Consider the following 22,426-nt stretch of genomic DNA (forward strand, 5'->3'; position numbering starts at 1 on the left):
GTTAGAAAGCAAATGTTAAATTTTTCCCAAAATATTATTATTGTAGGCGAAATAGCTCTGTTTGTTCTTCACGTTTGGCTGAGAAATCGCCCGGAAATTGCAGTCACGAAAACGGCGAAAAATATTCCAAATTAGCTCCATAATATCGACAGAAACATGGCAAACGTTGTTTATAATTAACCCTCAAGGTGTTTTCCAAATATCTATGCGATAATATATCCATCGGGACAATTCGTTTTTCAGTAGGACCGATTAGAGTAATGGCTACCTCTGTATTTTACGCAAGAATCTCTCTGGCAGCATCAGGTGACCACTTGCGCAATGTAGCCGCTTACGGCTATTCTTCAACATAAATGCGTAAAACTACGTCACAATGCTGTAGACACCTTCGGGAATACGGAGAAAAAGTAATCTGGTTGATAGCCCATTCACTGCTCAATAGGGACTCATTGGAACGCAGCGCTTTCAAAACATGGGGCACTTCCGGATTGGATTTTTCTCAGGCTTTCGCCTGCAACATCAGTTCTGTTATACTCACAGACAATATTTTTACAGTTTTGGAAACTTTAGAGTGTTTTCTATCCTAAGCTGTCAATTATATGCATATTCTAGCATCTTGTCCTGACAAAATATCCCGTTTACTACGAGAATGTTTTTTTTCCAAAAATGAAAATACTGCCCCCTAGTCACAACAGGTTCTTCTTGATGCACCCATCCCTTTAGCGGGATCACTTTCGTCAACATCCGCTGAATTGCAGAGCGCCAAATTCAAATTGAATTACTACAAATATTTAATTTTCATGAAATCACAAGTGCAATATAGCAAAACACAGTCTAGCTTATTGTTAATCCACCTGGCGTGTCAGATTTCAAAAAAGCTTTTCGGCGAAAGCATACCAAGCGTTTATGTAAGGACATCTCTCTCTCAGCAGACAAAACATTACAAACAGCTAGCAGCAAAGTAGATTGGTCACAAAAGTCAGAAAAGCAATAAAATGAACGCTTACCTTTGATCTTCGGATGTTTGCACTCAAGAGACTCCCAGTTACACAAATGTTCCTTTTGTTCCATAAAGATTATTTTTATATCCAAAATACCTCCATTTGGTTGGCGCATTATGTTCAGAAATCCACAGGCTCGAGCGGTCACGACGGGGCAGACAAATTCCAAATAGTATCCGTAAAGTTTGTAGAAACATGTGAAACATTTTTTATAATCAATCCTCAGGTTGTTTTTACAATATATAATCAATAATATTTCAACCCGGACTGTAGCTTCTTCAATAGGAGAGAGAGAGAAAATGTCTGCTCCACTCTGTTGGCGCATGCAAAACGCTGCTGGCACCCAGCCATCCAATGACACGATGTGATCTTTCTCGCTCATTTTTCAAAATAAAAAGCCGGAAACTATGTCTAACGACTGTTCACACCATGTGGAAGCCATAGGAAAATGAATCTGGTTGATATCCCTTTAAATGGAGGATAGGCATGCAATGGAACAGGGAGATTCGTTTTTCTTAGGCACTTCCTGGTTGGATTTTCCTCTGTTATACTCACAGACAATATTTTGACAGTTTTGGAAATTTTAGAATGTTTTCTATCCTAATCTGACAATTATATGCATATTCTAGATTCTGAGAAATCTGAGAAAACTGCCTGAGAAATAAGCAGTTTCATTTGGGTATGTTTTTCATCCAAACATCAAAATACTGCCCCCTACACTCAAGAGGTTATAGTTAAAATAGGTTCAGTTAGTCGCCAAAGCAGGGAAAACTTCATTTAAACTTTTGATATACTTGCTATATTTAGCATTGTGCCTACGTTTACTGTAAAACAGACTTGTGATTGGCGTTGTTACCACTTAATTAACAAATGTCTCTGAATCACATTTTCCGCCCATTGTGTGGTCTGCTCCTGGGCTCTTAAAATGCTCTTTCAGCTGAAATGGTTGTGCTTTGTTTGGCTCTCTCCTTGTTCTTATCACTGTGGGCAAAACACATCATTCGTAGTCCAGGGATTTTATTGGTGGGGGAACAGCTGCTAAAATGTGTTACTTGTCCCATATCATTTATTTGAAGCTAAACTAATGTCTCCCAAGTTCATTTGGTAGAACTTAGTCAATCTATGTTCTGTTACCCCCCAACTGAACCCATGTTGTTAGAAGTGAGTAGGCTAAGTACTGTATGGTGTTGTTATGTGAGAGGAGAGATCATTAGTATTGGTGGGGCTGACTAACCTAACTTTTCCCCTGCATCCCTGGCTGCTGTTTGTGTTCTATCCTCATGAAGTGCACTGACAGACAAAGCTCTGGATTGTTTCACTCTTGTTTGCATCTGCATAGGCCATCCAGCCAGCTAGCCAGCCGGCCACAGCTGTACTGTCTCACCCTGTGACAGTGTTTGACTCGGACCGCCACGGTTAGTTTCACTATAGCAGACGGGGGGGTTAAATGTCGAGCTGGGTCACTCTCTCACACACACAGGTGCTTATACACACACACACACACACACACACACACACACACACACACACACACACACACACACACACATACCCACATACACACACCATTGCCAATGGGTTATGTCAAAGGCCAAACTGGGTCACACACATTAAACCACTGTAAAGCTCTAGGCTGTATGTTTAATCATTATTATTATTATTATTATTATTAGGTTAAAGCAAGGCAGGGGTCGACCAGTGGACTGTACTCCTATATGACTCTTTCTCCCTCTCTCCCTATACTGCTCTCCTTGGTGTTCCCCACATGATATAGCTTTGCTTTACCACACTCACAGCAGCTGTGGGAAGAGATTACCTTCATATGGGCACTGATACAGGTGGTAATTCTGGTCCCTGTTGCTGGCTGACTGGCCCTCCCCCAGAGCTGAGGTTGGGTGCTGTGGGCTGGAGCTCACTGTGACTGTGGCCATGCTCCCCCAGGCCTGCTAGCACAGCAGCCCATTCTCCAACCTACAGTACAGCCTCCACTCTGAATAACTGAACAGAGCATAGGGGGGAGGGAGAGGCAGGGAAGGAAAGAGGATCGTCACCATGAGCAGATAACAGGAATTCGTTGCTGTGTGCATGTGTGTGTGTGTGTGTGTGTGTGTGTGTGTGTGTGTGTGTGTGTGTGTGTGTGTGTGTGTGTGTGTGTGTGTGTGTGTGTGTGTGTGTGTGTGTGTGTGTGTGTGTGTGTGTGTGTGTGTGTGTGTGTGTGTGTGTGTACATACAGTATGTGTGCACTGTGTGTGTAAAGCAGTAACGCTGATCGAGCGGGCATGATCGAAGAGGCGCTTCCTCGAAACCGCTGCCTCCCCCAGGAGACATTTAATTTATTCATGTTGTGTACACTAACACCACTCACTCATTTACAGCCACATAAAACCCAGTCTTTCTTTCTTACTTTCTGTCTATGGCTGACTACAGTTAACCGGCTCTGCATTGTGGCTCAGGTGGGCCTCTAGAGGGAGACCCTGCAGAAACGATGAGGCATAGAGACCTTTCCTGGGTCAATACAATGTCTTGACATTTCAGACCACATATCCATTGAAAAAGAGAGCAGTGCTAAAAAATTGGAATTGTTATTCTTGAAAGCAGCATTGTTGCAGGTATCTGTGCATATTTCCCAGTACGTGATGATGAATAAGCCTGTGGATAAAGTCAAGCTTGACACACAAAATGTCTTGTGATTCGGTTTTAGTCCTGGACTAGGTTTTCCATAAATCCCAGTTTGGGGATTCAGAGATTTTCTGTTAATTCCCTCCTGATTCCAGCAATCTTTCAAACAGGATTTCTGGAAAACCCTGGAGCCTTATGTAGTGAGGTAGCATGTTAGGTTGTGTGTACCAACCACAACAGCAACACACTACCTCTGCCAACTGTCTGTCTGTCTGTCTCCCTGTCCAGTCTATTTGTCTGCAACTTCCTCTCTAATTCCAGGAAATGTTCGACATTGTAGTATAGCGCAGCTCTGGACTCCAGTACAGTCCTGTCCTCATGTGTAATCATCTCTCATTGACATATCTGAGGCTGAGAGGAGATCTGATCTGTCCCATGCATAGCTGATGATGCCATTGCTATTATTTCTGAATTTCGAGAGGCGAAGAAGCAATTCCAGCTTTTACACTATGTCCGGCTTTTTGCAAGGCTTGCTGTTTTCCCATTTGCGTGGGATTAAAGATGCTGAAAATCTTGTTTGCACTGCTGACTGTGTGTGGGCGAGGCTCTGTGAGGTGGTGTGTGTGGTTGAGGTGATGGGGTGGGGGAGGGGCGTGCAGCAGTCACCTATTTGCATCCCCTCCCTCCATCCCTAATTTCAAAGGCTGATTACATGCCTCTATCAGTATTTATCGGTATTCGACAATATGTGTGTGTGTGTGTATGTGTGTGTGTATGTGTATGTGTATGTGTGTGTGTGTGTGTGTGTGTGTGTGTGTGTGTGTGTGTGTATGTGCGTGCGCGTGTGTGCGCATCCAAGTGTGCATACATGTTTGGTACGTCAATAATGAATGAACTATGAGTGGAGGATCCTAACGGCTGTCCTCTCTCTCTTTCCTCTGCAGGTGCCCCTGGTTGACCAAAGCGATCTCCCCCGGTGTGCCTCTCTACAATGGCGTCGTCTTCCTCTTTGTGCTGGCCAACTTCAGCATGGCTACCTTCATGGACCCTGGAGTCTTCCCCAGAGGTCAGTGCCCCTTACCACTGACAGTATTGGTCTGTATGAGATAAATGGGTCTCTCTCTCTTTCTCTCTCTCGCTCTCTCTCGCTCGCTCTCTCATCTCTGTTTTCTCAGTACCCATTAGCTCAAAAAGACAACCTTTTGGAGAAAATAACTGTGCCCTCTCTGCACCAGGCTGTGCATTACATACAGGCCTGTGACTGAGTGACCAAGCCCTGGTCGAGGCTAAAGATGTCCGCTGCCGCCTTAGGAAAATGACTGCCAGTACTTGCAGTCAGCTGTTAGTAACAGTAAAGGAAGGGAACTGTGTGTGTGTGTGTGTGTGTGTGTGTGTGTGTGTGTGTGTGTGTGTGTGTGTGTGTGTGTGTGTGTGTGTGTGTGTGTGTGTGTGTGTGTGTGTGTGTGTGTTTGTGTGTGTGTGTGTGTGTGTGTGTGTGTGTGTGTGTGTGTGTGTGTGTGTGTGTGTGTGTGTGTCGTCCACTGTATAATCTGCGCTGTGGCACATCATATGTCCCCAATGCATTCTCCTGGTGGACAGCCCGGCCCCTATGTTTAGTAATGATCGTTGAATGCGGTCCATTTACACCTGATGGTTGTAACGTGCTTGTAAAATGATAAGCACGTGTCTTTAAGAAATTATCTTCCCCCCATAAACAGGTAACAATTACTAGGGCTCATATGGCACAGCCAGGTCACTGTTTATGTCCCTGAAATGACAGTGTCCTTCTGGTCTCTCCTCACTGTGGTTGCTATGGAGATCGAGGGGAGAGCAGCAGTAGTTTTATAGAGAGAGGTCGAGTGTTACAGAGAGAAACGTATGCCCACTATAGTGAGATGCCTGTGGCCACATTGATAATCGTACAACTTCTGCCTCCACAAACTGCAGTTAAATCCCTGCTTCTAGGAGTGTTGTGACCTTCTCTGTAATTGGTGTGAATCATGTATGACGTACAGTACCCGTCCAAGGTTTGGACACACCTACTCATTCCTGGGCTTTTCTTTATTTGTACTATTTTCTACATTGTAGATTAATATGGAAGACATCAAAACTATGAAATAACACATATGGAATCGTGTAGTAACCAAAAAACTGTTCAACAAATCTACATATATTTTATATTTGTTATTGTTCAAAGTAGCCGCCGTTTTCCTTGATGACAGCTTTGCACACTCTTGGCATTCTCTCAACCAGCTTCATGAGGTAGTCACCTGGAATGCATTTCAATTAACAGGTGTGTCTTGTTAAAAGTTAATTTGTGGAATTTCATTCCTTCTTAATGCGTTTGAGCCAATCAGTTGTGTTGTGACAAGGTAAGGGTGGTATACAGAAGATAGCCCTATTTGGTGAAAGACCAATCCATATTGTGTCAAGGACCGCTCAAATAAGCAAAGAGAAACGACAGTCCATCATTACTTCAAGACATGAAGGTCAGTCAATCCGGAACATTTCAACTACTTTGAAAGTTTCTTCAAGTGCAGCCGCAAAAACCATCAAGTGCTATGATGAAACTGGCTCCCATGAGGACCGCCACAGGAAAGGAATACCCAGAGTTACCTCTACTGCAGGGGATAAGTTCATTAGAGTTAACTGCACCTCAGAAATTGCAGCCCAAATAAATGCTTCACAGAGTTCAAGTAACAGACACTCAACATCAATTGTACAGAAGAGACGTGCGTGAATCAGGCCTTTATGTTCAAATTTCTGCAAAGAAACCACTACTAAAGGACACCAATAAGAAGAAGATACTTTCTTGGGCCAAGAAACAGGAGCAATGGACATTAGACCGGTGGAAATCTGTCCTTTGATCTGATGAGTCCAAATTGGAGATTTTTGGTTCCAACCGTCGTGTCTTTGTGAGACGCAGAGTAAGTGAACAGATGATCTACGCATCTGTGGTTCCCAAAGTGAAGCATGGAGGAAGAGGTGTGATGGTGTGGGGGTGCTTGACTGGTGACACTGTCAGTGATTTAGAATTAGAATTCAAGGCACACTTAACCAGCATGGCTACCACAGCATTCTGCAGCGATACACCATTCCATCTGGTTTGCGCTTAGTGGGACTATCATTTGTTTTTCAACAGGACAAAGACCCAACACACGAAGGAAAAGCAGCCAACACGTGCTCATCATATGTGGGAACTCCTTCAAGACTGTTGGAAAGGCATTACAGGTGAAGCTGGTTGAAAGAATGCCAAGAGTGTGCAAAGCTGTCATCAAGGCTAAGGGTATCTACTTTGAAGAATCTCAAATATAAAATATATTTAGATTTGTTTAACACTTTTTTGGTTACTACATAATTCCACATGTGTTATTTCATAGTTTTGATGTCTTCACTATTATTCTACAATGTAGAAAATAGTTCAAACAAAGAAAAACCCTTGAATGAGTAGGTGTGTCCAAACTTTTGACCGGTACAGTGAATGTGGCTACCAAGTTCAAATATAAAGGCTGATATTATTCTGTAATATAAGGCCTTTAAATATAAAGCCTTCTATTGTTTATTGGATGATAAAGCCTCTCATTAATATGTCTGCTGAGGATTGTTTTGAAAGAGCAGGCTGCAGGGGAGATGTTTTCATTCAGTTTCTCAGTCCGTTACCTTTTTAAATCTAAGACTCAGAACAACAGATATGTCTCCCAGTAGGATGTGTGTGTGTGTTCAGAGTGTATTTGTTCTTTCTCGTCTCCCTCCAGGTATTGAACGGGGGGGGAGTGTAATATGTGTATTTAGATGGAGCCCCGTGATGATCCTCCTTCAGGTTGAATGGGCTCTTTGATGAACTGAAAGACATCACGTGTTACGTTCCATCTCTCTCCGGAGCAATAGACTCCGCATAGAAATATGAATATTTCACTAAGCCTAAAGTGGCTAGTTGTGCAAAGATCCACTAAACCTGTGGAAATGTACTTTTTCCGAACGACCACAGCGGTGGAATGACCAGCGGTGCAATGACCAGCGGTGTAATGACCAGCGGTGTAATGACCAGCGGTGCAATGACCAGTAATGACCAGCGGTGCAATGACCAGCGGTGCAATGACCAGCGGTGTAATGACCAGCGGTGTAATGACCAGCGGTGTAATGACCAGCGGTGTAATGACCAGTAATGACCAGCGGTGCAATGACCAGCGGTGTAATGACCAGCGGTGTAATGACCAGCGGTGTAATGACCAGTAATGACCAGCGGTGCAATGACCAGCGGTGTAATGACCAGCGGTGCAATGACCAGTAATGACCAGCGGTGCAATGACCAGCGGTGCAATGACCAGCGGTGTAATGACCAGCGGTGTAATGACCAGCGGTGTAATGACCAGCGGTGCAATGACCAGCGGTGGAATGACCAGCGGTGTAATGACCAGCGGTGTAATGACCAGCGGTGCAATGACCAGTAATGACCAGCGGTGTAATGACCAGCGGTGCAATGACCAGCGGTGTAATGACCAGCGGTGTAATGACCAGCGGTGTAATGACCAGCGGTGGAATGACCAGCGGTGTAATGACCAGCGGTGCAATGACCAGCGGTGGAATGACCAGCGGTGGAATGACCAGCGGTGTAATGACCAGCGGTGTAATGACCAGCGGTGCAATGACCAGTAATGACCAGCGGTGCAATGACCAGCGGTGTAATGACCAGTAATGACCAGCGGTGTAATGACCAGCGGTGTAATGACCAGCGGTGTAATGACCAGCGGTGTAATGACCAGCGGTGCAATGACCAGCGGTGTAATGACCAGCGGTGGAATGACCAGCGGTGTAATGACCAGCGGTGTAATGACCAGCGGTGTAATGACCAGCGGTGCAATGACCAGCGGTGGAATGACCAGCGGTGTAATGACCAGCGGTGTAATGACCAGCGGTGTAATGACCAGCGGTGTAATGACCAGCGGTGCAATGACCAGCGGTGTAATGACCAGCGGTGTAATGACCAGCGGTGTAATGACCAGCGGTGCAATGACCAGCGGTGGAATGACCAGCGGTGTAATGACCAGCGGCACAATGACCAGCGGTGGAATGACCAGCGGTGTAATGACCAGCGGCACAATGACCAGCGGTGTAATGACCAGTAATGACCAGCGGTGTAATGACCAGCGGTGTTGCTGGAATGGGATTTTGAGTCATTCTCTGAATGCCAGCCTCCTGGGCTTTAAACATTACTGTTCACTACCTTGTTTAAATGCCAAATGTGTGGGCTACAGAGTGCATTGTGTCTATAAAATGTACATTTGTACAGACAGCTAACCATGGGAGCTAGCTTATTTAAGTCTACCTCCTGTTGCCCCTGTCAAATGGAATCATATAAATCAGATGTGTGTGTGTGTGTGTGTGTGTGTGTGTGTGTGTGTGTGTGTGTGTGTGTGTGTGTGTGTGTGTGTGAGTGAGTGTACTTTCCTGCTAATGATGTGTGTGTTCTCACCCTGCGGCACAGCGGAGGAGGACGAGGACAAGGACGATGATTTCCGGGCGCCTCTCTACAAGAACGTGGAGATCAAGGGAATTCAGGTCCGGATGAAGTGGTGTGCCACCTGTCACTTCTACAGACCGCCCCGCTGCTCCCACTGCAGCGTGTGTGACAACTGCGTGGAGGTAAGCCACACGCACTCAAACGCCCAGTAATCAGCTGTTCACAGTACAATGTGCTGTTAGCCTTGTTGCTATTTGTGTCCACTTCAACTGACTGGTATGTTTTCACAGATAAGACCTTTAAATCAACTGTCTGTGAACAATATGATTCATTGTTGGATTTCCATCATGTTTTACACCATATATCCAAGCTGTATTCACGTAATATAGAATAATGGTTTCATAACTTTTTTTTCCCATTTGAAGTGGCATTCTCCAGCTGTGTCGCTTCCCCTAGTAACCTACTGATGTGGCTCTGCCTCGCTCTTTCATGTACAGTCTAACACTCCATGAAAGAGGTCAAATCTGACTTTGAACTGAAGGTTGTGAGGTAGCCTACTATATGTCAGCCAAACAACTTCCACTTCCAACGATGCAGTGTTCTTCAGTGGATACTCAACTGCAACCAAAAACGACATCAAAGACAGCTAAATTAGATTTTCATAAAAAAATCCCTGCCTGACCTCAGAAATCTGACTTGCAATCAGAGGTTATGGAATTGATCGAACCATCTCTGTTGAGTGTTTGAATGCACCGAAGAGCTTCATCATGTAGTATAGAGTCTGATCTTGCTCATCTCCACTCTGCCCTATGACCATCGTCTAACACCCATCCATCTCTCTGTCCCTCCTCAGGACTTTGACCACCACTGCCCCTGGGTGAACAACTGCATCGGACGCAGGAACTACCGTTACTTCTTCCTGTTCCTGCTGTCGCTAAGCATCCACATGGTCGGCGTGTTCTCCTTCGCCCTACTGTTCGTGCTGCACCACATGGAGCGGCTGGGCACGCTGCACACTACCATCACGTATCCTTCCACACTGCCGCCAGCCGGGTCTTATTTCACCCATAACATAACTAGTACCTTTTGTGTTCTGTTCTGAAGGGCCTGGTGGAAAAGTGTGTCTAAGCATTAAGATAGACCACTAGACTGGAACCCCTCATTTTGTATGGTTTGACAGATGAACCACATCCCTGCTGGTGAAGTATGAAAATGTTTGATTGTTGTGTACAGAAATGCCTGGTACTCTAAAAGGGTTGTCTGAATGGCTCAGTTGCAGCCATACGGCCATTGATGGCAGCCATACGGTCATTGTTGGCAGTGCTGGTTGGTTTGCAGCTGCTAAAATGGGTCCAGAAAATGGTGTGCATGCCTTGACTGTGTGTGCCCAGTCTGGTGGTGATGTGTATAGCAGGGCTCTTCTTCATTCCAGTCATGGGCCTGACAGGCTTCCATATGGTTCTTGTCGCCAGAGGTCGCACCACTAACGAACAGGTGAGACGGGGCCCGCCCAAGAGCAACTTACGGGGACACAGACACACACACACTCACATACAGTACATTATATCATGTATCGTACAGGACAAAATATCAGCATTGCATCTTCACTTCCCAACTCAAATCCGCTAGCTAGTTCTAGGTGTGTGTGTGTGTGTGTGTGTGTGTGTGTGTGTGTGTGTGTGTGTGTGTGTGTGTGTGTGTGTGTGTGTGTGTGTGTGTGTGTGTGTGTGTGTGTGTGTGTGTGTGTGTTCTGGCCTCGGGTCTCCTCTTCCTCCCACTCTAACAACGCATTCTGTTCCTCAGGTGACGGGCAAGTTCCGCGGAGGAGTAAATCCCTTCACGCAGGGTTGCTGTGGCAACATCAAGTATGTCCTGTGTGCTCCCTTGGTGCCCAGGTAAGGAGGACATGGATTCCTACGTGAAGGGGGTGTGGGTTTTGGTGGGAGCTGGACAGACTGACCATTAAAAAGTCGACCAGGGGGATGCTACGGTACCAATTCTGTTGTAATCATTCTGAGTGGACAGCTGAGACAGAACTGCGACAATGTCCAAAGTGAGACGCTTGTACGTGCTTTTGTATGTATGCGTATGTGTGGCTATGTGTGTGTATGTGTGTGGTGTGTCCTGTTCTGCCTGGATGAAGCCAGCTACCCCTGGGGGAAGGCAGATGGCTTGGAGAATTGAATCACTTTGTAGAACAACAGTGAAGGGGAAATCAAGCACAGCACAAACACACTTTCGCATATTCGCATATTCAGCAGCCAGATTAAAAATACCTTTTGGGAGATATTACACTGCTAAAATGAACAGCGTAGATAGCCGCAGAGAGACGATACCCGGGTGGGGATGAAACAGTTTTGTTCTAATCGTTATCAGCCATCGAAGCCGCCCCCAATACCCCCGTATAGCCTGAGTCCCAGATCTGTTTGTGCTGTCTTGCCATATTTTGTCATTGTCACATAACTCTCATATGATAAGTCAACTCTTGTCTCTCCTCTCCTCTATACAGGTACACAGGTGTGGACCCCAGGAAGAAGCCCCCTGTCTCCATCCAGCCCCCCTTCATCAGACCAGACATCTCTGACAGACAGATCAGCATCAAGGTCAGCGACAACGGGATCCACACCAGTATCCTCCGGTCTAAAGTAAGATTCAGTACATTCAGTAGACACAACAGTCTTCGTTGTCTAGTCTTATGCCCTGTTCTATCCACAGTTTTATTCCCAGTCCTATTCTCCATCTTTCCCCTAGTCATTTTCCAGTCCTCTTCAACTGAACTATTCCTAGTCAGTGCCTTTACTTAATTCCTAGCCTTATTCCCTGTCCTGTACCCTGCCCTGTCCCCAGTCCTATCCCTAGACCTATTCCCCATTCTGTTCCTCCACCTGCTGTTGACTTTAAAGACCACATTAAACCCCTCGTCCCTTCGTCCTCCCCCCACTCCAGTCCAAGATCAGTCTGGATGGCCTGGCCTTGGATGATAAAGGCCTAGACACCCAGCCCCCGCTGCCCCCCAAAGCAGACCGCTACAACCAGCTGAAGAGCCAGCTGACATCCAGCAAAGGCAAGTAGCACGTAATGAGCACTCTATGCAAAATCATCACATTCCTCTCTCTCTCTTTTTCTGTGTGTATCTCTCTCTCTCTCTCTCGTTCTCTCTCTCTCTCTCTCGCCCTCTATCCCCCTCTCTCTCGCCCTCTCTCGCCCTCTATCCCCCTCTCTCTCGCCCTCTCTCTCGCCCTCTCTCTCGCCCTCTCTCTCGCCCTCTCTCTCGCCCTCTCTCTCACCCTCTCTATCCCCCTCTCTATCCCCCTCTCTCTCGCCCTCTTTCTTTCACCTTCTTTCCTTTCTCTCTCTGGTGTTTTGAACCAAACTGCTCTCTCTGGCCCCTTAAAAGTGCTCCATCTCATTTGAGTGCTAGAGTCATGACTTATATAGATAGTTGGGCTTGATGAATGAACTCCAGTGTGGCAGGACTCTTCATCAGCGAGGAGGAATTAGGTGTAATTTGTCGTGAGCGGGCCTGGTTCAGTGAATCTGCTCCAGACTGTGAGTGTGGGGGGGGAGATGTGTTCAGGGGAATGTGAGGAGATAATTACAGCATGAATCACTCCCTCTCTATGTTACTGTATTCTAGGTGGAATTCTGCCGTAGAAGAAGGTGAAAAGAATATGAATATTTTTCTGAAGGATCCTGTCCATATGAATGACTGCCTTTTTGTGCTAAATCAACCTTTTAAGTGAACAAGCTATTGAGAGTGGGCTATAGTAAAGGTTTGACAGTTTTGCCTCTTGCTTCTGTTACCATTGAATGAGGATTTGTTCTTAACCGACTTGACTAGTTAAATAAAGGTTAAATAAAGGTTAAATAAAGGTTAAATAAAGGTTAAATAAAAAAGGAGATGGGACACCACAGTGTTAGCTTTAGGAACAACAACCTCTCCCTCAATGTGAGAAAGACAAAGGAGATGATTGTGGACTACAGGAAAAGGTGGGCCGAACAGGCCCCCATTCACATCGACGGGGCTGTAGTGGAGCAGGTTGAGAGTTTCAAGTTCCTTGGTGTCCACACCTAATCATGGTCCAAGTACACCAAGACAGTCGTGAAGAGGGCATGACAACACCTTTTCCCCCTCAGGAGACTGAAAAGATTTGGCATGGGTCCCCAGATCCTCAAAAGGTTCTACAGCTGCACCATCGAGAACATCCTGACCGGTTACATCACCGCCTGGTATGGCAACTGCTCAGTATCTGACCGTAAGGCGCTATAGAGGGTAGTGTGTACGGCCCAATACATCACTGGGGCCAAGCTTCCTGCCATCCAGGACCTCTATACCAGGCGGTGTCAGAGGAAGGCCCAAAAATTGTCAAAGACTCCAGTCACCCAAGTCATAGACTTTTCTCTCTGCTACCGCACGGTAAGCAGTGCAAAAGCGCCAAGTCTAGGTCCAAAAGGCTCCTTAACAGCTTCTACCACCAAGCCATTAACCTGCTGAACAATTAATCAAATGGCCACCCGGACTATTTACATTGACCCCACCCACCCCTTTGTTTTTACACTGCTGCTACTCGCTTTTTATTATCTTTTTATTTATTTATTTTATTTTTTACTTTATTTTATTTAGAAAATATTTTCTCAACTCTATTTCTTGAACTGCAATGTTGGTTAAGGGCTTGTAAGTAAGCATTTCACAGTAAGGATGTATTCAGCGCATGTGACAAGTAACATTTTATTTTATTTTATTTTATTTGAACACGTCTAGTAAGATAAACCGGATATAGTTGCAGAGCATTATGGGTACTGTAGTACAACATGCTACAAAACATGACATACACTGCATGTTTTTTTCCCCATGCACTGCAATGGTATGTCTAAGGCTACATCAGCACTGAGTGTCCAAAACATTAGGAACACCTGCTCTTCCCATGACATAGACTGACCAGGTGAATCCAAGTGAAAGCTATGATCTCCTTATTGATGTCACTTGTTAAATCCACCTCAATCAGTGTAGATGAAGGGGAGGCGACGGGTTAAAGAAGGATTTTTAAGCTTTGAGAAATAGACTGTGTATGCGTGCCATTCAGCAACCCAATATTAGGATTTTGTACACTCAGTGAATGTCATGTTTCATTGTATGGACCTTCCTGTTTCTTTTTTCCCCCCACTGTAGCTCTACTGCCACTTGGTGGTGTTTTATGTTACTGCATTATTTGCAATGACAAAATCACTGCCAGAGCCATAAGATATACCTGAACACATTGGTGGGACATATCAACTGTCTGTTGTGCTAAAAAAAATAAAAGCAAGGATTTCAATGCAAGGATGATTTCTAATGATGTTTGTCTGTATATTGTTAGTTGCTGAATGTCTATTCTTTCCTGTTTGCCTTTCCAAGATCCTAGCTTGAACTGAGGGAAAGACTTTCACAGCATAATGAGCCGTGAAAGGCTCTGATGACAACACTATCAATTCTAACACCATGAATTTGGATGCTTACATCATTTGAACAGACAACAGGCGGATTGTTGTGCTGGGATCTGATGACTGTTTGGCTCTCTCTCACACAGTAACATTGTCCTCTCTGTCCTCCCCTTCCAGATAGTTCCCTAACCGGCAAGACCCACCCCTCAACCCCGGCCATGTACAAGTACCGGCCCTCGTTCGGCACCATCCCTAAAGTCCATTACAACGCAGCAGGGGAGAAGGTCAGACTAAATGACTGAATTTGATAGTAATCGCAAACAGGCTTTCCCAGTATTTTACTGTATTCCTGCACAGTTGCGAATGTGAAATATAATAAAACCCTTTTTATTATAATATGGCTAGTCAAAATAATAATCCAGTCATATTTCTTACTACTTCTGTGTTGTTTTGTCTTGTCAGATTGTAATGCCAGATGACCACCGTAAGGCGTCAGCCATCTTGGAGGAGGGCCGTTGCCACATTGACTACCGCTCAGAGCCCAACCTGGACCTGCCTGACTACCACAATGCCCCTCTCCACCGTACCTTCCAGTCCTCCCCACTGCAGCTGGACTCCTACCTCATCAACTCCCGCTCCCTCAGCCTGAAGCAGGCCCACCAGCGCAGGGACAAGGGCCAGCTGCCTACCCTGCAGCCCGAGACCGCCACCTCCACCCCCTACAAGAGCGTCTTCTCCCCCAACACACTGTCCAACCGTAACGGCAGCCTCTCCTACGACAGCCTGCTCAACCCCAGCATTTCCCCAGCCACAGAGGCAGAGTGCATGGCCCACCCCGGTATGCCCTCTATGGGCTTCCACACACCCTACCTGCCAACCAAAATGTGCCATGTGCGGGGGCCTGAACTGCAGAGCCAGAGGCAGCAGGTCCCCCCTAGCTTCAGTCCCATGTTGGGCTCCAGGGGGATAGGGATGAGCATGAGCAGGCAGTCCCCCCGGGACCGGGACCCGTCCCCGGTGCGCTATGACAACCTCTCCAAAACCATCATGGCATCCATCCAGGAGCGTAAGGAGATGGAGGAGAAGGAGAAGCTGCTGCTGCACCACGGGGGACACTCTCAGGCTCAGGCCTATAATCAGGCTCAGGACTCAGGCATGTTTGACAGCCCTGGAGGGTACGGCCTGCCTCCTAGCGCCTGCTACCCAGACGGGCCCCGGGGCCCGAGCTCCAAAGGCCCCACACCCCCGGCCTATGGAGGCTCCAGGGACAACCTGATGGGGGTGGTGAGCTACGGGCCGCGGACCCCCGTGCTGCGCTCCTCTGGTGGCTCCTCTCTGGTACGTGCCCCCAGGACTTCCTCCAGCTCCTTGCACACTGACAGCAGCATGCAGGGAGGAAGGGCCTCCGAGCCCTCCTACCGCTCCCCAGCCCATCAGCCCCACCACTCCCCCATCATGCCCCAATCCCCCTCCTACACCCACCAGAAACTCTCCTTTATCCACGCCCTGGAGAGGACAGACTCACCCCACCTGGGTGGCCCAAGGTATGAATCCTAACGTCCTCCTAACGTCTTCTGGGGTGCATGAAATGGGGCTGGGTACAGACCCCTGCTGGCTGACTGGGAAGAAACTAGCAGTGTATGGGCTCAAGTCCCCACCCCCCCACACAGGATGAGTAATTAGCCTCAGAGAGCTTAGGCTAGGTGTTAACATGTCTATTCTGTAGACCACAGGAGGTTGGTGGCACATTAATTGGGGAGAACGGGCTTGTGGTAATGACTGGAGTGGAGTTGGTGGAATGGTATCAAATACATCAAACACATGGTTTCCAGGTGTTTGATGCCATTCCATTTGCGCCGCTCACATTATTATGAGCCGTTCTCCCCAGTTAAAGTGTCACTAACCTCCTGTGGTTATTATTATTATTGTTATTATTGTTATTATCATCCCCTCAGCAGCCTCCTGTGCTGTGTACATACAGTATATTTGAGATATTATACCCTTTTATCCAAATGAAGTACTGTGTATGTTACTGGATTTAAATGTTTTGCCTTCATAGGAGTCCACTTTTGTATTTTTCTAAAGGATCTGTCTTTCGGATGAATAAAGTTCCATTACCCCACTATCATTTCCTTCTGTTTGCATGCTTATTTCCCTCCTGTCCCATCCCTTCCATCTGGGAGGGCAACATTAACATTTACGTCTCTCTATGCATGTTTTCACCACCTACAGAAACTCCATACAAACCCACAACATCACTAACAACACACTATCGGCTTACCCCTTATGTCTTCTTTTATCATATTTTATTGAACAGGAAAAGACACCACAATTCACACACAGTCGATTTCCTTCCCACTTCCTTTTTACAACTCATTTCCAAAGGGAAACAAAAGACACATGGAAACGGCACAGCTTCCATAGAATTCATTTCAGAATAATAATGTAGAACTCTCTTCCTGCCACACAAATGTAGCTGTGTCGCCGCTCCATGCCCCGCGAGGCCCACCGCACCATGCAACCGCGCTCTAACCCAACCTACCTTAGCCCTTATTTCATAACATTTCATACAGATTTTGGGGTCATGAATACAACACTCATGGTAATTTACGCTAGTACCAGCAGGGACACTGACATGTGTTTCATTACTCTAACTAGTGTCATGGTCATTTCCATCAAGCATGCTCCTGGGACATAACACCAACTACTAACATCACCAGAACATGCATGCAAGAACAATACACACTTTCTGTGTTTTATAATCCATGTGCATGTATTACGATGGGGAGGGGGGGGTTCTATCTAAAGCAAAGTTAGTTCTCACTTTCAAATAACTATGCCCTCTTGTTTTTCTCTACCCATTCAGAGAGGCCATGATGCAAAGTAAAGTCAATGGGCAAACGGACTGCCATCTAGGGCCCAACAGCTCCAGTGCCCAGGGCAACCCTCTCAGCCCTAGCCGCCACAGTAATGTCAAAAAGGTGACCGGGGTGGGTGGCACCACCTATGAGATATCTGTGTAAGAGGGCTGGGGCCCGGGGCACCGAACTTTAAAGGAGAAGGCAGCATTGTCATGGCAACCACCTCCAATGGCAACAACATCCACGACCGGGAAAAGAGCAACTTCAACCTAAAGAGGGCTGATGTTTGTACAGAGTGTTGTGTTGTTGAATTCTGTGGCTTGTTGTGTTGGTTGTCACTGAAAAGTCTGAATCAGACAGACAGATCTTAAATGTATTGTTTACGGCGTCTCTCAGTTGCGGTCTATCTGCTGTTATAAATTGGGCGGATCGAGCCCTGAATGCTGATTGGCTGAAAGCCGTGGTATATCTGACCATATACCACGGGTATGACAAAACATTTATTTTTACTGTTCTAATTACGTTGATAACCAGTTTATAATAGCAATAAGGCACCTTGGGGGTATGTGGTATATGGCCAATATACCACAGCTGAGGGTTGTATCCTAGCACTCTGCGTTGCGTTGTGCATACAAACAGCCCTTAGCCGTACCTCCCTTAGCCGTAGTATATTGGCCTTATACCACACCCCACACGGGCCTTATTGCTTAAATATGTGTCATCATCACACTCACTACACACTCACTACACACCCACAGACCACAATATTTTAACAGCCAGACACACAAACTCATACAATTGATGTCACACATCTTTGTTCAGTCACATTCTTTAAAATAGCAGTGGTATGGATAGCCATCTCCAAACCAATAAGTTATGCGTATAGCAGCACCCCATTGGATTCAAGCATACAGCATCCCTCTTAGGTATTCAAAGTGCTTCACATATCCTGTCCAAATGACCATGTCTGTCTGGTCCATCAACAACATGTTGGCCCTCTGTTCCAGAGGGAAGATTACATTAAACCAGTGAGTTTTAGATCAATACAATCTTTAATAGGCTGATTGATCTGAGTCAAAGACAACACAACGGTACTGTGTTGCACTCAGAGACACCGGTCTTGAATGTCTCCTAATCTACATTTATCCTCTGTTTTGAGGAGGTGTTTTAGGGCTTACAGGAGAGGAGCATATTAATCCAAACTCTAGCTGAGATCCAGTATTTACCTATACAGTATACCATAAGCTACAGTCTGTACGTTATCAGCAACATACAGTGCCTTCGGAAAGTATTCAGACACCTTGACCTTTTCCACATTTTGTTACGTTACAGCCTTATTCTAAAATTGATTAAAATCAATTTCTTCCCTCATCAGTCTACACACAACACCCCATAATGATAAAGCGAAAAGAGGTTTATAGAAATGTTAGCACATTTATAAAAAATTAAAAACAGAAATACCTTATTTACATAAGTATTCAGACCCTTTGCTATGAGACTCGAAATTGAGCTCAAGTGCATCCTGTTTCCATTGATCATCCTTGAAATGTTTCTACAACTTGATTGGAATCCACCTGTGGTAAATTCAATTGATTGGACATGATTTGAAAAGACACACACCTGTCTATATAAGGTCCCACAGTTGACAGTGCATGTCAAAGCAAAAACCAAGCCATGAGGTCAAAGGAATTATCCGTAGAGCTGCAAGACAGGATTGTGTCGAGGCACAGATCTGGGGAAGGGTACCAAAACATTTCAGCTGAATTGAAGGTCCCCAAGAGCACAATGGCCTCCATCATTCTTAAGTGGAAGAAGTTTGGAACCACCTAGGCTCTTCATAGGGCTGGCCGCCTGGCCAAACTGAGCAATCGGGGGAGAAGGCCCTTGGTCAGATAGGTGACCAAAAAAACAATGGTCACTCTGACAGAGCTCCAGAGTTCCTATGTGGAATTGGGAGAACCTTCCAGTAGGACAACCATCTCTGCAACACTCTACCAATCAGACCTTTATGGTAGAGTGGCCAAACAGAAGCCAATCCTCAGTAAAAGGCACATGGCAGTCCACTTGAAGTTTGCCAAAAGGCACCTAAAGACTCTCAGACCATGAGAAACAAGATTATCTGGTCTGATGAAACCAAAATTGAACTCTTTGGCCTAAATGCCAAGCGTCACATCTGGAGGAAACCTGGTACCATTACTACGGTGAAGCATAGTGGTGGCAGCATCATGCTGTGGGGACGTTTTTCAGCAGCAGGGACTGGGAGACCAGTCAGGATCGAGGGAAAGATGAACGGAGCAAAGTACAGCGAGATCCTTGATGAAAACATGCTCCAGAGCACACAGGATCTCAGACCAGGGTGAAGGTTCGTCTTCCAACAGGACAACGACCCTAAGTACACAACCAAGACAACACAGCTTGAGAGGATATGCAGAGAAGAATGGGAGAAACACCCCAAATACAGGTGTGCCAAGCTTGTTCCATCATACCCAAGAAGACTGTCAAGAAGACAGTCTAGGCTGTCTTCGCTGCCAAAGGTGCTTCAACAAAGTACTGAGTAAAGGGTCTGAATACTTATGGAAATGTAATATTTCGTTTTTTCTTTTTTTTAAATAAATTAGCAAAAAAAATTAAAAACCTGTTTTTGCTTTGTCGTTATGGGGTATTGTGTGTAGATTGATGAGGGAAAAATACTTTCCCAATGCACTGTATATGTAGTCCAACACCCTATCTATTAGTTTAAATGTTATGTTAGAGTGACCCCCGACACAGACCAGTGCTAACTAAGCACATACACAAAAGCCTGTGCTACTGAGTGTTACAGTGGTGGCTGTTGTCTGTGATCAGTTCTGAATACCCAGTCAAAACAGTCCTCTCCATATTCAGTACAAATCCCACCAGCTTGGCAGTCAGCCATGGACAGCCAAAACATCTGATAGGCAATTTATTACTTTTGTGACTTAGTAGTTTTTTGTAAAAATAGGTCTACCCATAATAAGTTATGTTAATGTCATGTATAATTGTGTTTTGTTATGATTCAAATCAAGTGTGAAAAAACCTTGAAAATCAAAGAAGTCTTCAGCTGTGTTATAAAATAAAGAAAACTCACCATTGTTTTTCAAAATTATTATTATTTTATTTTTTATATATATACCCAACCTTTTGAAAATGTTTGCAACATCTTGCTTTTTATTCAGATGCTCAAGCTTGGAATGGATGTTTGTATTTGAGTGGATTTTTGTGTTGATAATTTATAACTTAAGTGAATAATAAATAACATAAGGCATACAGAGAAGGGGGTATACTAGTTTGTTGTATTTTGCAGTGTAAAAAAAGTTATTGATGAAACTGTATGATGAAGCAATGAAAGTCATAGGAAGCAGATGTTGTTAAAAAAAAAATGTTAAAAAGTGGCTACTTTCCCTGACTCTGTTAACGCTCAGGGTGATCCTGACTGTCAGTCTGTCTGTTCAGAACATCAACAGGTTTCAGACTGAAGACAAGAAATCCATCTTTCAGCAGCTGTTTGGTACAGCAAACCAATTGTATTACGTAAGACGTATGGAAAGTCATACATAAAACTATGGGACTGTTTTTTTTGTGTTCACTGAAGAAAATAAGATATATTTGGTCTATAATTTTTGTTCATAAAAAAAATCACTGTACACTGAACAAAAAGATAAACGCAACATGTAAAGTGTTGGTCCAATGTTTCATGAGCTGAAATAAAAGATCTCAGAAATGTTTCATACACAAATTTGTTTACAGCCCTGTTAGCGAGCATTTCCACTTTGCATAGATTTTTTAAATCCTTTATGATTAAAGGCAAGTCAGTTAAGAACAAATTCTTATTTACAATGACGGCCTACCCCGGACGACACTGGGCCAATTGTGCACCACTGTTATGGACTCCCAATCACAGCTGGATGTGATACAGACTGGATTTGAACCAGGGACTGTAGTGACGCCTCTTGCACTGAGATGCATAGCCTTAGACCGTTGTGGCACTCGGGAGCCCAAGATAATCTATCCACCTGACAGGTTTGGCATATCAAGACGCTGATTAAACCACATGATCATTACACAGGTGCACCTTGTGATGGGGACAATAAAAGGCCATTCTAAAATGTGCAGTTTTGTCACACAACACAATGCCACAGATATCTCAAGTTTTGAGGGAGCGTGCAATCGGCATGCTGACAGCAGGAATGTCCACCAGACCTGTTGCCAGATAATTGTATGTTAATTTGTCTACCATAAGCCACCTCCAACGTCTTTTTAAAGAATTTGGCAGTACGTCCAACCTGCCTCAAACTGGACAGGCATGAGCTACGGACAACGAACACAATTGCATTTTATCGATGGCAATTTGAATGCACAGAGACTGTGACAAGATTCTGAGGCCCTTTGTCGTGCCATTCATCTGCCGCCACCACCTCATGTTTCAGCATGATAATACACAGCGCCATGTCACAAGGATTTGTACACAATTCCTGGAAGCTGAAAATGTCCCAGTTATTCCATGGCGTGCATACTCACCAGACATGTCACCCATTGAGCATGTGTGGGATGCTCTGGATTGACGTGTACGACAACATGTTCCAGTTCCCGCCAATATAGAGCAACTTCGCACAGCCATTGAAGAGGAGTGGGACAACATTCCACAGGCCACAATCAACAGCCTGATCAACTCTATGTGAAGCAGATGTTTTGCTCTGCATGAAGCAAATGGTGGTCACACCAGATACTGACCGGTTTTCTGATCCATGCCCCTACAGATACCTTTTTTTAAAGGTATCTGTGACCAACAGATTCCCAGTCCGTATTCCCAGTCATGTGAAATCCGTAGATTTGGGCCTCATTTATTTATTTCAATTGACTGATTTCCTTATATGAACTGTAACTAAGGTAAATCTTTGAAATTGTTGCATGTTGCGTTGATATTTTTGTTCAGTGTAGTGTTTTGTATCTTTCTTTTCTTGTTTGTAAAAGGAACATGAACATGAGGTGAAAAATGGCACCTGGACATTTGCCCGTTCTGTGTTAATGAGAGAATATACAGTGCA

General features: G+C 45.1%; 1 protein-coding gene across 2 annotated transcripts in view; it reads left to right on the forward strand.

Annotated features, from left to right (window-relative positions):
• LOC139411061 (palmitoyltransferase ZDHHC8B-like) overlaps window positions 1-21,109 on the forward strand; it is an 85,518-nt gene extending 64,409 nt beyond the window's left edge. Inside the window, exons 2-11 of one of the 2 annotated variants that reach the window (XM_071156863.1) lie at window positions 4,565-4,686; window positions 9,106-9,263; window positions 9,935-10,107; window positions 10,473-10,575; window positions 10,885-10,976; window positions 11,591-11,726; window positions 12,028-12,145; window positions 14,680-14,786; window positions 14,965-16,046; window positions 17,369-21,109. In XM_071156863.1, the coding sequence (XP_071012964.1) occupies window positions 4,565-4,686; window positions 9,106-9,263; window positions 9,935-10,107; window positions 10,473-10,575; window positions 10,885-10,976; window positions 11,591-11,726; window positions 12,028-12,145; window positions 14,680-14,786; window positions 14,965-16,046; window positions 17,369-17,525 (2,248 nt within the window). In that variant the 3' untranslated portion in view covers window positions 17,526-21,109. The remainder of the gene's footprint in view (window positions 1-4,564; window positions 4,687-9,105; window positions 9,264-9,934; window positions 10,108-10,472; window positions 10,576-10,884; window positions 10,977-11,590; window positions 11,727-12,027; window positions 12,146-14,679; window positions 14,787-14,964; window positions 16,047-17,368) is intronic. The other variant, XM_071156864.1, reaches the window with a different exon arrangement.
• Window positions 21,110-22,426: the final 1,317 nt, after the last annotated feature.

Source organism: Oncorhynchus clarkii, chromosome 6 (assembly GCF_045791955.1).
Source record: "Oncorhynchus clarkii lewisi isolate Uvic-CL-2024 chromosome 6, UVic_Ocla_1.0, whole genome shotgun sequence".
NCBI lineage: Eukaryota > Metazoa > Chordata > Actinopteri > Salmoniformes > Salmonidae > Oncorhynchus > Oncorhynchus clarkii.